General features: G+C 41.9%; 1 protein-coding gene across 1 annotated transcript in view; it reads left to right on the top strand.

Moving 5' to 3' along the window:
• Window positions 1-3,692, top strand: part of ythdc1 (YTH N6-methyladenosine RNA binding protein C1) — a 61,210-nt gene extending 57,518 nt beyond the window's left edge. The window contains exon 16 of the mRNA XM_084325437.1: window positions 1,800-3,692. Coding sequence (XP_084181563.1) covers window positions 1,800-2,024 — 225 coding nt within the window. The 3' untranslated portion in view covers window positions 2,025-3,692. The remainder of the gene's footprint in view (window positions 1-1,799) is intronic.
• Window positions 3,693-17,301: the final 13,609 nt, after the last annotated feature.

Below are 17,301 nucleotides of genomic sequence, written 5' to 3'. Positions count from 1 at the left end.
CATCTGGGTCTGACTCGGTAATCTCGCTGTCTGTGTCGTTATCGCTGAACATTTCAGTGAAATATTCTAGCTGTGGCGACTACTGGGGCGCGGCGAACAGATAACGTTATCCTCTGCCGGTTTGACTTTAGTATTTTTATGATTTACAAGAAATGCTGAGTCCAACGTAGTCTGGTGAAAACGCACCTTATCATCACCTTTTTTTCCTCTTCATAATAATCGCCAATAGTTCGCTACACACAATCGCCATTGCCGAGTCAGTTTGCTGCCCGAGTGCAAAACCCCCCACAGGAAACTAGTCTCTAGTCGCCAGCTCTGCGGCCCCGCTTCTGCTTTCGATCCCTCGCCACGCACAAGGCCTCCTTTTCCTGGGAGGCGATGTAAACAGACCCGGTGTGCCCGGAGGTCTGACGATGTCGTACTGTCCATTGAAAAAGATGGAAATATCCAGTAATCCGACATGTGAACCAATGTCCGGTAGCTCTTGTCTTGTGTACAAAGGGTCAGCGTGAATATACTGGGAGAATAGACTGAACATGAGTAAGCAAATAATAGTTGATTTGCCGTTACTGGCGAGACAAAAAGCTGCTGCTTGATCAAGCGCCGCCCTCCTAGCAAATAAAACGACTCAAAAGGTAGGCGAGACTGCCACCTATCGGGATTCGATCGTCATCATAATGTTACAAAATCCATACAGAAGGTCAGGGGGACTGTCTAGTATCATAATAACAAAGTTAAAACATACAACGAATATACTCGTTTTTGGCATTCATCACATGGGCGCCAAAAACTAATTAATACTCGTTTTTGGCAGTCAATGAGTTAGTGGGGTCGCCAAAAGAATTCCTAAATAGAATGGTTGTGGTATAAATAGGTTTGAGAACCCCTGCACTAGAAGGATCTTTCAAAGTAAATTTATATTTGTCACATTTGATTAAAAAAAAATTCACAAACCATTGATTTTAACCTCCCGAGCGATCCGGTACGAGATTGATATCACGCCATGAATCAGAGAATACAGAACATATTCAGCACTATGTTTGTTTACCAATGATTTTAAGTGTTATTAGTGAAATATGAGTTTATAGAAATCTCAGCGCATCGAGTTGGAAAAAGGCGCATATTGACGTGAGGACGTGGCGCAACCTAACTTGAGTGTTGGCTTTAGATGGGCTTTCGAATAATAAAAGAAACAACACTTCCCAGGTCACGCCAGCCCCTGTCTATCATCGGACTTCTAGCGTGAAGGTTTTTTTTTCTTGTTATTTTCACGATCATATCTCACAAACCTGAACGTTATTGCCATAAAATAGAACGTAGTTAGTTTCTCTACCTTTCTGTGAACGTCTAGCAAAAAAACGCGTTGCAATCTGATGAAAAATGTCGGAGCAATTTACATTATAAAAAAGTAACTGTACTTACAGTAGATTTCATTCACTGTTTTTGCTGCCCTGTCGGGGGCGCCTGGTGGTACTAAATCCAGATTGAACTCTGCCATTGGAAAGGAGATTTGGCCCGATCCATAGATGTGTGACTTGGCCATAATAAGGTCATTTATAGGCCTGATATTCTATATTCATATTTCAAATTGCATGTGTCCGGATGGCATAATTCAGTACTGTATCTACAAGACCCCCTGTAAATCATCTGCCCTTTATTAATTTGCTTAGGTTTTTTGCTATTATGGTTATTTCTAGCAATTCACTCAACTTACTTATAACCATATTTTCACGTAATTATATGTATACATATTATTATAATTTTTTTAATAACTCTTCTTCCTCCGTCCGGTTTCCCAGCACGACTACGACATGCGCGTGGACGACTTCCTGAGGCGGACGCAGGCGGGGGTCACCGGGCGGAGGTCACGCCCCCGCGAGCGAGACAGACAGCGGGAGAGGGAGAGACCCAGAGACGCCCCCCGCCGGGACAGGGAGAGGGACCGTGGCCGCGAGAGAGACCGTGAGAGAGACAGGCTCAGAGAGAGGGATAGGGAGAAGGAGAGGGGCAGGTACAGGAGATGAGGAGGAGGGATTAAGGAAGGAAGGAAGGATTCAAGGAGATGTGATTCTTGGACATTTTTAATGTGCATACTTTTTCCCTTTTTTATTTGTTTTGTTTTCGTAGAGCTGCATTGAACCTCGTCTGCGGCCCCGTCGCACCCCTGATCGGATCACAAGTGGACAGCTTTGAGTTACGCCCCTGTTCACGCCTTCTGCGATCGCATCTCACTTCCCCGCTCGATATGCGAATAAACATTTAGGGCCAACGCCTACGATACTGAAGATGCACGTGAATTAGATAATATAGTAGAAGCGCATGCAGTGTTTTCATTACGATGTTGCTGTGAAATATCCCTTTGATTCAGAAGGACTTTTCAAATGCTTCTCCGAGAGTGAGAATAAATAACCCACTGGCCAGTTATGATCTTCATTATAGGCACTGTCTCTCTTTCATCAACTACCTTCACATTTGAAATTGATAAGGAGGCGAGATGATCCACACACTACAGTGCCGGCGGTACGCACACGTATATCTATCCGCTCATTATTCAACTTCATATCCTCATTGTGGGTATTAGTCCGATTTTCTGCATTTGTATTTCCAAGTGATGGAAGGACGACCAGCGAGCGTCTCCAGCGATCTACAAAAGCTGATTAGGCCTCTTATCGCATGAAATCGTATCGCTCTTTCTTTGCATATTCATTCCATACTCCAAATCGCCAGTTCCGGCATCGCAGCTGTTTTCCAGTCGTGCCCGTATGAATGCATGTATCTACACACAGGAAGTCACTCTGGGAATCTGTCAGCAGCGGGTGAACAAGTCCACGCACCGAGCGAATCAGACCCTTTTGGGGAATACGGCAGGTCGTCCGTGTCCATGTAAATCCATCATTGGTGTGAAGCGGCTTTAATTGTTTACTAATAATGTTATTAATAACTATTCATAATTGTCAGAATGTGGCCACATCGTGGCCCAGACCACCTCCGAATGTGGTGGTCCGAGTGGGTTGGATCTCGGCGTGTTCTCGATGCGCCCTGTGCTCAAGAGCTGTCCGTTTGTGATCGTATCGCCCGACATGTTGCTGCCAGGTGTAAACAGAGCCAGGTGTAAACAGAGCCTCTGTGGTCTCTTCATTGTCGTCTGAGGCTCATGTGTTAAATCAGGCTGTTGAAATGCACTCGGGCAACAACCAAAGCAATGCCCGTTTTTAGTTTTTATTTCGTTTTTATATTTTACAGTTTCGTACGTACAGCACACTTGATAAGTAAAAGGGGGGAGAGATTTGTCTCCCCCTTTTAAAAAGAATCCACTCTTCTCCAATCTTAACCACATCAGCCGGTCTTGTATGTATTTCAGATGGGATTGTGTGAAGCTGCACTTGCTACAAACCATGTCCGCGTGTCGTTTCTATTTGTTTACTGTACATGGTTTAATAAATGAAGATCCCCGGAAGAGAGAGGGGAATTTAATGATACCGAATCAGGCGAGTGACGAGCCTCAACCTTTTTACTAGCCTTTCCGTTTGGAACCATGTGTTTCTCGTGTCGATGCAGAAGATGAAGCACCGTTGTCCGGCTTGACGTCATTTATTTTTTGTCTTTGTTTTGGATGCTTTTGTTCTGAAGGAGTCTGAGGAGGGCGGTGAGGACAGATCTGTTTTGTACAAAAATAAAACATCAAAACTCTTTTCAAGCGTTGATTATTTTTTTTCTTATTAAGTCCCCTTGTTTTATTTCACCTGTATCATGGATTTTCTACATCGTCTGAGGGAGTCCACCAGGTAACACCGTAGACCAGCGCTATGCGGAAAGGATGTTGTGCTTATAAACCACTGCACTACCGCGTTACATTGAGCTCATGGAGGAGAGAGCGGGGGGAGACAATGAATGAATGGATTAGAGCCTTGATATTAAGTGGTTGTAGCTACGGCTGTCTGGGTGCTGGAGACATGATCCAATAGACTTTTATACGTTTGAGCCTCCTGAACAAGGAGCGACCAATTCCAAGTCGATATGTATATACTCTGTCAGGATCTATGGGTAACGGTACTGTATATTTGAATACTGTATATATGTCACAAATGTATCAGTACTAAATACCTGTATGTCCCTATGCCATAAATGTCATGTATGTTGAGTATGTCATAATGTCAATATGAATTGAAAATGGGGGACCCTGATGTAAACAAGACAAACGTCTTTCTCTGGTCTGCATCCCCTTAACAATTGTGTGTTCAGCCGTACTGTATTGTACCCATTCTGCAATCTGTTAAATAAAGTTTTCATTCATCTGCACTTTCTCTGCCAAGCTATATAGTCCATGGACCAGAGGCCAAAATTTCACTTGTCTGTACCACTCAGGTGACGAAACGTGCATATCATTTTTCAAAGATCTGTCTTTAGATGATATTTTGGTATGATAGCCCTTCCGGAGTGGTTTATCATAATCAAGTCATGAAGTATACCCACCCCCTCAGGAAATTGCATTTCAGATGCTGGTGCATATCCTGCTTTAGACTCACGTAGAGGACATCTGTCAATGTTTCACAATATTGTCTTTGATATCATTAAAGGGGACTATGTAATCTTTCATTCAAGCTAGGATGTGAATCTTTCTGACCAATATAGAGGTCACTGGAGCTCTTTGTACAGTCAACAACACGTTTTTACAAGATTTTCGCCTAAATGATATACTATCTTTTAGCCTTGTGTCATCTAGGAGCAACAGGGACACAAAATACTAAATCTACAACACTCAGGACCATAAGTGTAACTGAGGGGTACAATTCCCTGACTGTATTGTTAAGTATGGTATCATTAAACCACTACCGTCTTATGTACATTACTACTGGCCATACAGTACACAGGTATCTTATGATGAACACTTCCCACAATGACTCGGTTCCACACAAAACTGGATTTAAGTATTTATTAGCAGCAATGATGGTACATAATATACTTTACTTTGGATGCGCTTATAAGGCAAAGGAATGTGTGTAGGCAAATCAATAACGTATGTCCATTCTCATATTACGCAGGAGATAATAATACAACCTGAATCTTAGGAATTATATCTATGGTACTCTGGTAATATAGCGGGAGATACTGGTAGGGTCCCTCCGGTCGTAAGCCAGCAAGGGGAGAGGATTTGTCGGTAGTAGAGTCTGGGTCAACGATGATAAAGAGACTCCAAGTACAGGAGACGGTGCAATAATCTCTTGATCCGCAGACGAATACAGCTGTTCTCCGTAGCATGCAGCTCCGCATGGAAGAAAGCTAGCCGGCCTCAGGCTTCTGAGAGGCGGGCTCGACGTGGCTCCTCACAGGGTAAATCCCACACAATTGTGGGTGTCGGCGATTCTCCGCTCCATCAATTACAGGACCAAAAGCAAATATAATCCAGCCGAAAAGGGCTATGCAGTCGTCGGTAGGTTATCCAGTGTACATGATCCACACGGTCCTCGTCTAGGGCTCCTCGGGTGAAAGCGCCAGGGTAAGCAGCCCAGCCTGGATAAGCACTCTAGCTGGTACGAGGAAACGTTGGTGATGCTGGTCACTGTAGAACGGTAGCCGCACGATACACTATACACAAATAGACTATTACTGACTTAATAGAATAAGTCGAACTCGACGGTACAGCGTTAAACTCTGATACTTCAGTTATTAATTCGCACGCGGTCTCGATGCTCTATTTGGGGCCAAACAGGCCATACTTCACCGCACGTTGTATCGTGGGTGAGGCTTCAACTTATTGGGTAACTCTACTTCTGTATTCACCTGCGCCGTATTTATACGTTAGGTGAACAAACTAGTACCAGCTTTATTCCTGTCTCATATCCTTGCGCAGAACCGTTCATGTCCAGGCAAGTCCCCGGCGGTGACTTTGAACCAGACCTTGGAGGTATGGCAATGGCGCCTGGTGGACCGCTGTCCAATAGGAGAATGAAATATTATGGTCTGTACTAGGCTAAAGGGATATTCCGTGTATATGTACAAGGAATACACAAGGGATATCAAACGATATACAAATATTATGCAATATATATCAATCAATAAATATATATATTCGGTTTAATCTGATCCTTCGTAACAATAAGGATTCAGGAAATGTATAATATGCCTATACTATTTCCTGTCAGGGATGATTGTGTGAGCCTTAAATTAGAAGAGTAGTATTAGGCTCCTATTAAACTATACAGAACAGCCACTAAGACGGTGGGCAATACATTTTTACAAGGGACCACATAAGAAACCTGAACTGTGTCGGGTGGGGGGGCGGAAACCCTTGCGAGCACTGGGAGAACATGCGAACTCCACACAGAAAGGCCCGGGAGATACCCCACCTGGGGTACCTGGCAACAATAAGACCTGGGCCCTCATTTATCAATGGTGCGTACGCACAGATATGTGCGTAACCCGTGCGTACGATCATTTCTAAGCAAAGTGGGACTTATCAACTTGAACCGAACGTGTGCTTGACATTAAAAACTGACGTAAAAGTCAGTCAAAGCTTACCAAAAGCACGAGCAGTGAACTCCAAGACCACGTGACTGAACTCAAACTAGAAAGAAACAGACTAAGAAATGACAAAAACTCCATGATCAAAACTGCTAAAAAAAATTCATCAATGACAAAACTGAGGAAAACAAAAATAAACCATGTGAACTTTGGAAATTACTCAACAATCAACTAGGCTGCAGTAAAAAACTTAAAACCAGGTTCTCAAACATAAACATAAAGACGGACAACACGCTCATCACAGACAAGCTGGATGTAGCCAATTACTTAAACACTTTCTTCACAAACATAGCCACAACACTGGTAAACAAACTACCCTCCCACTCAGGGCAGTATGGGGTAGAACACATAGTAGCATACTACAAGAACCTAAGTGTCCACAAAGACTCTTTTCTGGACTATTTTCGTATCACAAACTACTGTATTTGCAAATCTGATATGTCATAAATGTATAGATGTAGCAGTACTGTATCTGTATGTCATATTATGTTATGATGAATTGAAAATGGGGGACCCTGATGTAAACAAGACGAAAGTCTTTCTCTGGTCTGCATCCCCTTAACAATTGTATGTATTGAGCTGTACTGTACTGTACCCATTCTGCAATCTGTTAATAAACTTTTCAATCAATCAGGCGTGTAAGAGATTGATTTCGACGTTTTTACGTTTTTTTTTAAGAGATTGATTTCGACGTTTTTACGTTTTTTTTTTTTTTACTAGACGTCACTCAGGTGTATTATTGATGCTCTCATTGATTCTATGTTTGTTTCTGAAGTGTGTGTGTGTGAGAGAGATATATATATAGAGAGGGGGGGCTTTGGTAGACTATTGCATTGGTCCATTCATTGATTGATTGATTGATTGAACATTTTATTAACAGATTGCAGAATGGGTACAGTACAGCTCAATACATACAAGTGTTAAGGGGATGCAGACCAGAGAAAGACTTTCGTCTTGTTTACATCAGGGTCCCCCATTTTCAATTCATCATAACATATATGACATACAGATAGACAGTATTGCTACATCTATACATTTATGACATACCAGATTTGCAAATACAGTACTCTTTGTGATACGAAAAGAGTCCAGAAAAGAGAGTATATACATTTGACATAGAAACTGTACATTGGAGGAGGTTGGGGGGGAGGTTGGGTAGGAGGAGTGGGTGGGGGACACTGTACAACTGAACAAGCAAAACTGTACATTGGAATATTGACAAGACCATACTTGGTCATTTACTGTACATTGGGGGGGGTTGTGTTAGGACATTGAAGATGAACGCAATGCGACATCCTTTACTAGGCTCACCCACCAACAGTGCAGGTGCTGAACTGCTGATCCGAATGTATAGGTAAAAACCATATTATGCGTTTTCATCAATAAATAAATGGCCAAAAAAATATTCTCTCGCGCATTCGCTGGGGGCCTATGAAGTAGATTCCCAAGCTAATAACGGTTCTGCTCTATACCAGAACCGGGCGCCGATCTGATCTGCGTTGTGTTTCAATAACTCTAAGGCTCTGGGATCTACTTATTAACTTCTCAGCGGTGCAGGAGGAGAAATCAGGAGGAAAAGGTAGTTAACAACAGCTGTTTAATCAAAGTTAAGAGTTGTATACAAATTACAATAAAGAATGCTATAAAAGATTCCAGGTACCGGAGCACTATGCCGCTCTCGCCCTGTCTAAGAAATCAGATTTAAAGAATGATAGTTGATAAGTCGTTGATGGCTTTGTTCCCTTGGCTAGTGAACAAAGTATAGTTCTGTTTTCCCTCCAAAAGCGTCCTTTGTTCTTTGTTGTCTCCTGCTGACCTGCCCGCCTTGGTGTGGATGGGTGGTAGGTGTTGTCCTGGTGAGTTGGGTTTTCAGAGTCCCTCTCGTTCCCACACCCAGATCATTTAAACAAGGCCTAGCGTCCCTTTGTGATGACATCATAAGGCTGTGGTTATCCAATCACAGCCTCTCTATGTTTGAATGCAAACAGGGGCGGTCCTTACATAGTCAACCATATATACTTTCATTTGTTTAATTCAAGGTGCAACCATCACCTAACAATCTACCTTAATACATTGCATTTATTCATTTCCTAATATCTATATTTGAATTACCATTAGTTCCATGAACCCAGAGATATCATATTTAAACACATTTCTTATCATTATAACCTATTTTCACTTTAAGTGAAAACTAATTACTTAGTTTAGTATGACTTCAGAATTCTTACCCCAATGTAAACAGGCCTAATTATATTTTAACTTACATCAATTTCTTTTATACAGTTTATACTTTTAGCATTCATCTATAATATATTCTTCCATGATCTCAGTAAACACACATAAGTTTAACAGTTGCATGTCCTTGCGTCCCCCAGGCCGTATAACACTTCATGGGCACTTTGACCCTGTTAACCTCATCACCTCATTGTGTTCGCTAGGACTTCTCCTTCCTGTCCCACCCTAGGAACCAGGTGGCTTCTATTGTTCAATCACTCCCTAAGGGGCAGAAGGTTATCTTGTTCAAACCGTTTCTTTTACAACAGGCTATTTTGAGTGGCCATAGACACACAACTCTTTTGTGAGGGGTAGACAGGGCAAAAGGTTGGAGTACTTTGATCACCAGAAGAATGTATTTGGTTGGCTGACTAGTAGTGCAGCTGTTTTCCTAATCAAAACTTAATCTTATAATAATAATAATAATAATAATAATAATACATCTATTTTATATAGCGCTTTTCCAGGTGCTCAAAGACGCTTTACATGGGCAGGAGAGACAAACTATGGCAAAACAAAAAAACAGAACAAAAATAATACATGACAAAAATAAAATAACACCGACAGAATTAGAGGTCAAAAGCAAGATTGAAAAGGTGAGTTTTGAGGGCTGATTTAAAAGATGTCAGGGTGTTTGCATCACGGATATGGCTGGGGAGGGCATTCCAGAGGGAGGGGGCAGCAGCAGCGAAGGCCCTGTCGCCCCAGGTCCGGAGCCTGGTCGTGGGAGGTGTTAGGAGGTTGGCATCTGCAGACCTAAGGCGACGGGTGGGCGTGTGACGGTGGAGGAGGTCGGACAGGTAGGGAGGAGCAAGGTTGTTGAGGGCTTTGAATGTGATGAGTAGTATTTTAAAATGTATCCTGTATTTGATTGGAAGCCAGTGGAGGTCGTGGAGGACAGGGGTGATGTGATCAGAGCGACGGGTGGAGGTGAGCATGCGGGCAGCAGAGTTTTGGACATATTGGAGTTTATTGAGGATAGTGTTTGGCGAGCCGTAGAGGATGCTGTTGCAGTAATCTAGTCGTGATGATATGAATGCATGAACCAGTGTTTCAGCAGCGGAGAGTGATAGGGAGGGGCGGAGACTAATATAACCTTTCTTATAAACAATGATGGTTATGATCTATGTCTATTAAAATCTACCACACCTACAAATACATTCTTTCATGGGGCCCAGATTCTACAGCTACGCCCCTGCGTCGGACACTTCAGATTTGAAGTCTCGCATGGCAGATACGCATTCACGTTCCCACACACACACCTGTCCAGCTCATTATAATGCGACTCGAGGGCCGCGTGCACGATTAGATTCGTTTAAAATGTATTGTCATCACACACCACATTAGACTATTAATATACCATATTTATATACCATCTTGTTGCGCACTCCTGCCAACCGCAGCACGCGTACGCACACACAACAAACACACTGCTGAATAATTCTGTTTTGCATCAATATATTATATATACTGTATATTGAGGCAAAACAGAATTATATATACAGTAGCCTATAGAGGCAAAACAGAATTATTCAGCAGTGTGTGTGTGGGATACAGATTTATATGGAGTTCGTTAATCTATTCTAGTCGGTTATCTGTGAGCCAGACGGCTTAGAGAAGTACTGTACATACGAGCGGTAATGCTCAGATTGCTCATTGAGTCATGACTATAAATGCAAAACGTAATTGTCGTATTTATTATCATTATAATTATTTAATTCCGATGATAGAAACAGTCCGTCTGTAGAATCGACTTGAAGAAGCTCTTGGTACCCAAACTCCTGCACTGTAAAACCCAATAAGTTAAAGAACTTAAAAAAATTTAGGCAATCCCCTGCCTCAAATTTTTTAAGTTGATAAACTCAAATGTTTTCAGTTGGCTAAGACTTACAATTCTCAGTTAAGGCAACTCAAATATGGTCAGTTACTGTGACTTAAGGTTCTCAGTTAAGTCAATTCAAATATGTTGAGTTACTGTGACTTACAGTTCTTAGTTAAGGCAATTCAAATATGGTCTGTTACTGTGACTTGAGGTTCTCAAGTGGAGGTAACTCAAATATATTCAGTTACTGTGACTTACTTAGGGTGACCAAACATCCCGATTTGTGCGGGACAGTCCCGCATTTCAGCCCTCTGTCCCGCATGCCCCAAGAGAAGAATATTGTCCCGCATTTCAATAAGTGTCCCGCAAAAAATATATATATATATTATTATTATTATTAATAATTATTGTTTTTGTCCTCTCATTAATCCCCAAAACATGCACTAATGCACGCACCGCAAGTACTACATAACGTTATGTAACATAGCCTATAGTCTAACCAGCACAAGTGCATTATATATACCTGGCGCGAGCGGCGAGCTGTTTATTTCCAGTCACTCAAGTTGCGCTGCAATAAACAGCTTGCGCCAGGTACTGTCTATATATGCAAGCTGTTATTGGCTATTGGTTATTGGTTATTGGGGGATGACGTGACTGTATGCGAGGTCTACCCCATACCCTGTTAGCTAGCCATATTCAGCACCATGGACAGCTTCCCCAGATCTCTCTCTCTCTCTCTCTCTCTCTCTCTCTCTCTCTCTCTCTCTCTCTCTCTCTCTCTCTCTCTCTCTCACACACACTGAATAGAGGACTAGACATCGAAGCAAATATTGGTAACACTTTATCAGTGCTCTACAATTTAATTAATTAAGTTTGTACTTGTCTGGGCGGGTGGGATGTTCGGGTGGGGACAGATGTATGGATTAGATGTTATTTTATCACACACCACACTACTGACACTTTGGATTAGATATTATTTTAGCACACACCACACTACTGACATTTTGGATTAGATGTTATTTTAGATGTTTCTGTTCAAATAAAATCATATGTCCAAACAAATGCTTGCAGTTACATTGTCCAATGACCTATATTTATAACTTTTTGGGTGGGGGCGCGAGTGCGGGGATTTTTGGCTGGTGAAAATGCTGAGTGGCTAGTGACTTTGGAAAAGCCCTGAATACATGTATGCACTTCAGTATCACATTACAAGAGAGATCACGGGGTTCATGTATCTTAACTCTATATAGCCATATAACCTCTAGGAGTCGGTAGGTAATTTAACAGCATGTTGGATTGTGGTATTCTTCTATACAGTGATTATGAGTATAATAAGCTATTTTTAATACATTAAATGCTTATACTTTGATCAAAATAAATACATTATGTAAACATGATTATTGTATACATATACATTACTGTCCCGCAATTTCAACAAATGTCCTGCAAAATCGACACACTGTCCTGCATTTGGATCATATGGATTTGGTCACCCTACTTACAGTTCTCAGTTAAGGCAATTCAAATATGTTCAGTTACTGTGACTTAAGGTTCTCAAGTGGAGGCAATTCAAATATGTTCAGTTACTGTGACTTAAGGTTCTCAAGTGGAGGCAACTCAAATATGTTCAGTTACTGTGACTTAAGGTTCAACTTTAAATCCATGTGAATAAGTTAACAGAACTCAAAGATATTGAGTCATTCTAATGCCTCATTTCTTTTAAGTTAATCAACTCAAATATTTGCAGTTACTATGACTTAAGGTTCAGTTTTAAAATCCATGTGAATAAGTTAACAGAAAAAGAACTACACAAGCACATTATATCAACTTAAAACTCTTATTTATTTCTACATTGTGTTGCCCTCTCCAACATTATGGCAATGTTAAAAGTAAATAGATATAGACAAAATATATATAGAATATATGTGAGAACTGGGGTCTGGAGCACAGCCCAATTGCTGAATACACGAGAAGAGATAGGAGCGTTTTCAAGGGTGTTTAATGTCAATTGAGCAACACAGGAATTGGGGGGAAATAGAACAGGGTTATGTTCTGTCCTGTGGCTGCCGCGGTAGGGTGGGCCATACTTTTTTTTTTTGGAAAATCAATCGAGTGGGGTGTCTAAAATACGTGTTTTTTTGTGGGGAATTCAAATATGGGATTATTTTTCTAATCGGATAACTCCTACCTACATTGTTTTGGATTTCAAAATGGCCGATTTGACCATTTTTCACCCCTTGGCCATACATGGATGCCAACATGAATCTGAAGGAAATCCTAACATGTAAGGTGTCTAAATGATGTGTTTCTTAATGGGGAATTCAAATATGAGTTCATTTTTGGGATAGGATAACTCTAACCTACATCATTTTGGATTTCAAAATGGCCGATTTTACCATTTTTCACCCCTTGGCCATACATGGATGATAACATGAATCTGAAGGAATTCCTAACATGCAATATGTCTAAATGATGTGTTTCTTAATGGGGAATTCAAATATGAGGTCATTTTTGGGATAGGATAAATATAACCTGCATAATCTTGGATTTCAAAATGGCTGATTTTACCATTTGAACCCATTGGTATTGTATTACAAAATTGCAAAGATAAAAAATATATGGGAAATCATTTATAAAGCCATCAAATTTATTAACAAGTGAACTGTATATAACTGGATCCAACTCCAAAGATCAATAATAATAATACTAACAATAATAAATTGTATTTGTAATGCACACAAACACCTAAGTGCTAAATCTCGATTTCCTGACTTCTTGAACTTTGCCAGGTTCCAATATCTTGATTGGACTCATTCTTGGATGGCAAGATCTCCTACTGTACTGCTTTAGCCACCAACCTACAAACACAAACTTAAAGTCAACGTCAGCCATAAATAGGTGAGCTCTTTCCAGAACTACTCAGCAGAAACCTCTGTAACCATTTTAACAAACGTCTCAATGTAGCCTATTGAGAAAATCCATGGGGCTCCATCAATCATCTATCTTCTTAAATTTGATCAGGTTGCACAAGTCCTGCTTGGATTCATTCTTGGACATCAGCCTCCTGCTGGTCTCCTGAGCCCTGATCCCTCCATCCCTTTTTTCTTGTGAAAAGTACTTAGCAGAGGCCTCAGTCACCATTTTAACAACCCATGGGGGTGTTGATGAAGTTCTTCACCTCGGAGGTGCTTAGGGAGCAGGTGAGAGGTGGCTCTGACACATCTTCTGAACAGCTGATTAAGCCACCAATGCTGGAAGCGTCACTATTGATGTGAGGTGTTCTTCTGATCCTGACACAGGAGTCTCCCAACTGAGTGTCTGGATCCCCCTCTCCCCTGATGGCCAGGATTCTCTCCACCCCCTCAATTCTCTCTTTTTGATCCTCAGAGCACAGCAGTGTTTGGAGGATGGCTTCACTGTGGGCATACCAAGCAGATCTTCTCACAGTTGGCATCACAACATCCAGCACCTCCTTCCTCTGAGACTTGAGGCAGTCCAGCTGAAACAGGATGTGCCTAGGCCCTTCGATCCAGGAGTGCTTGACCTTCATGTTGAACCAACATGGATAATACACTCCAATGATGAATTCCACAATGCATTGTAGATTATTCAGGTTCTTTCTTTTAAGTTGATGCTTTGACACCCAGAGTCTGAGGAGTCTGTTTGCTGTGGTGAGCCAGCGGCTGTGGTTTACCGGTCCAATCTCCAGCAGAGCCAGCCTTGCAGAAAGCACTCCATCCCTGATTGCACAGACCAGCTTATAGCCATAGTGTTGATCAGTTGAGAGATCTTGAATGATCTTCTCAGGCAGCTTGATCAGCGGAGGGCCAAGAAAGATCCTGGTGAAGTTAGGATTGATCTCCAAGTCTGTAACAGAATCAAGGAGCTGTCCTATTGGCCCAGACAATTTGTTGTCTGACAGAGTAGCCCCATCAACTTCAACAATGAGACGGCGCAGTGGAAGTTCACCAGTGTGCAGGTTGCACACCAACCAGACCAGCTTTCTCCCCAGGTGCAGCTCCAGCTTCCGCATTACACCTGCCTTCACTCCAGTGTTGACATTGGTCGAGTCTCCTCCAATGGCCCACAAGGTCTTATCAGAACCTCTCTCTTTCAGCCAGGCAAACAGGACCTTAGCAATCTTCTCTGCATGGGACTCCTCTTTAGTTGCTTTCTCTGGTGTAAAGTGGAACAGATAGTTGCTGCCAGGCTCACTAGCAACACTATAGTGTTCTTCCTTGATCTTTGCAGGAAAAGATTGGTCACTGCCCTCAGCTTCCATCATCACATTGGTCATGTCAATCCGCCCATCAAAGAGGATACAGGAGATCCCCCCCTCCTCCCTGCACTTCTCCTCAAACTCTTCCCCCAGCTCTTGCATCAACTTTTCTTCTGCTCTCTTAACCTTGTTCTTATCAATCACTTTACTTGTGTCATCTTCTAAGATGAGTCCTGCATCAATCAGAGCTGCAGTTGCTATAGCTGCAGTTGGCCTTAGACCTATGCCATACCTTACACTAGCAAGGTCCATTCATTACTTTCTCTGAGTGTGATTTTCCAAAAAAAAAAAAGTATAGCCCGCCCTACTGCCGCGGCGGCAGTGAGCGAGCAAGCGGTCCTGGTGCTTGTCTTGGGAGCTGCTGGGTTGCAGCGGGAGAACAAGTGTTCCTCTTCGGGAACAGGTGACGTCCAGGCAGGGACAGCGGTCCTTTGGGGCACAGGAGAGAAACGGGTTAGAGCAAGCAAATACACGGTGGGTATCTAGCAGCAGAGCTTTCGGCAGAGACGTCGTATCTGGGCAGCTTCTGGTCAGCGTCGAGGTGTAGAAATAGTCCCCCCATCAGGGAAGGATTGAGTGCAGCTGTGGAGAGTGGGGTGCTTGGCCGCGTGTGAATTAGGGGGATGGAATACAGCTGGGCGTATGAGGGTGAAGGAAGGGGTGACGGGAGAAAGAGAGGATGAGGAGGAGTGCGCAGTGGATGGAGAGGGGGATGAAGAGGAGCGTGTGGAGGACGTGAGGGGAAAAGGAGGGGGAGTGAAGTAGGCCCGTGCTGTGATTATGACAATATATATAGAAATATATAGAAAATAAAGAATACATGCATGTTATAACATACATAAAATGTAATGTATATTACACATTTAATCCCACTGGTCACAATAGTGTAATAATGTTTGTTATAAGGCTCTGAAAATGTTACTGAATGATGTATCAATGTATTTCCAGCAAATATTGAAATAATAATGGCCCTCACTACCATATCTGATTTTAAAGTTCAAATTAAGGGCATTTTAAAGAATGAGATGGGAGAATGTCGCTGCTTCACTGCATAATGTAGTGTTATATTCTCTCCCCAGCAACCTCCTGCAAAGCCTCACCTTCCATCCTCTTTCTACCTTTTTACCCTATACCCTCCAATCTCCCCCAATCCCATTCAATCTACTTTGCTGCAGCTCAAATGTAGCCCCTTGCCACACTTTGCCTTTTATGTCTCTGTCTGTGTTTTGTGTATTTGTATGTTTGTTTTGTTTTGCTGCCATTTTGGCCAGGTCTTGCTCGAAAAAGAGATCTTTGATCTCAAGTGACTACCTGGTAAAATAAAGGTTAAATAAATAAAGGGTCTCAATATGTGCAGTGTCACATGACCAGAGCTGTTTACATTCTGGCTGAATTACTCAAACTTGTATAGTGTGGTCATAGAATGAGCAAACATGTTGACGGCAACTATTGTGACCGTTGGGATAACAGTGTATCTATGTACAGTACACATGCTAATGTGTTGCATTCCATTTGCTTGGGAAGTCATAGCTGGGAAGAGATAGGGAGAGAGAGAGACATGGTGGGAAGGAGAGGGCGGGGAGGATGTAAACAGCTCTGGTCATGTGACACTGCACATATTTTATTTAACCGTATTTCAATATTTGCTGGAAATACATTGATACATCATTCAGTAAAACATTTAGGAATAATTGTTTTCAGACATTAAGAATAAAAAGTCAAAATGATCTTATTCTAGCCTCCCAAATGTGAACAGTTTCTGGTTTATATAGAATTAAATTTATATAGATTATCTGAAAATTGTCAATCCGCTTGGCACATGTAAAATTCACAAACTTTTTGCTGTATATTGGGTCCTGCCAATGTGGCACCAAAATACCAATCCACATTACACGCTATACAGCTGGCAATACTGTTAATAGTGACCTACATAAGTATGGAAATGCAGCTGTACTTGCTCCATGATGTTCATACTCTGGAACAAGATGGTGTTTTCATTGAAAGAGTTTGTCAGAATGTCAGAGGCACCATCTGTCATTTAGAGCAGGCTATGTTTGCAGAATGATAACTATAGAACACTACAGTACTCTGTACTGAGAACACTATACAGTACTCTGTACTGAGAACACTATACAGTACTCTGTACTGAGAACACTACAGTACTCTGTACTGAGAACACTATACAGTACTCTGTACTGAGAACACTATACAGTACTCTGTACTGAGAACACTATACAGTACTCTGTACTGAGAACACTATACAGTACTCTGTACTGAGAACACTATACAGTACTCTGTACTGAGAACACTATACAGTACTCTGTACTGAGAACACTATACAGTACTCTGTACTGAGAACACTATACAGTACTCTGTACTGAGAACACTATACAGTACTCTGTAC

The sequence above is a fragment of the Notolepis coatsorum genome (assembly GCF_963971535.1).
Source record: "Notolepis coatsorum genome assembly, chromosome: 11".
Classification (NCBI taxonomy): Eukaryota; Metazoa; Chordata; class Actinopteri; order Aulopiformes; family Paralepididae; genus Notolepis; species Notolepis coatsorum.
Note: the sequence above shows the minus strand (reverse complement) of the source record. Positions and strands in the feature narration are given on the sequence as shown.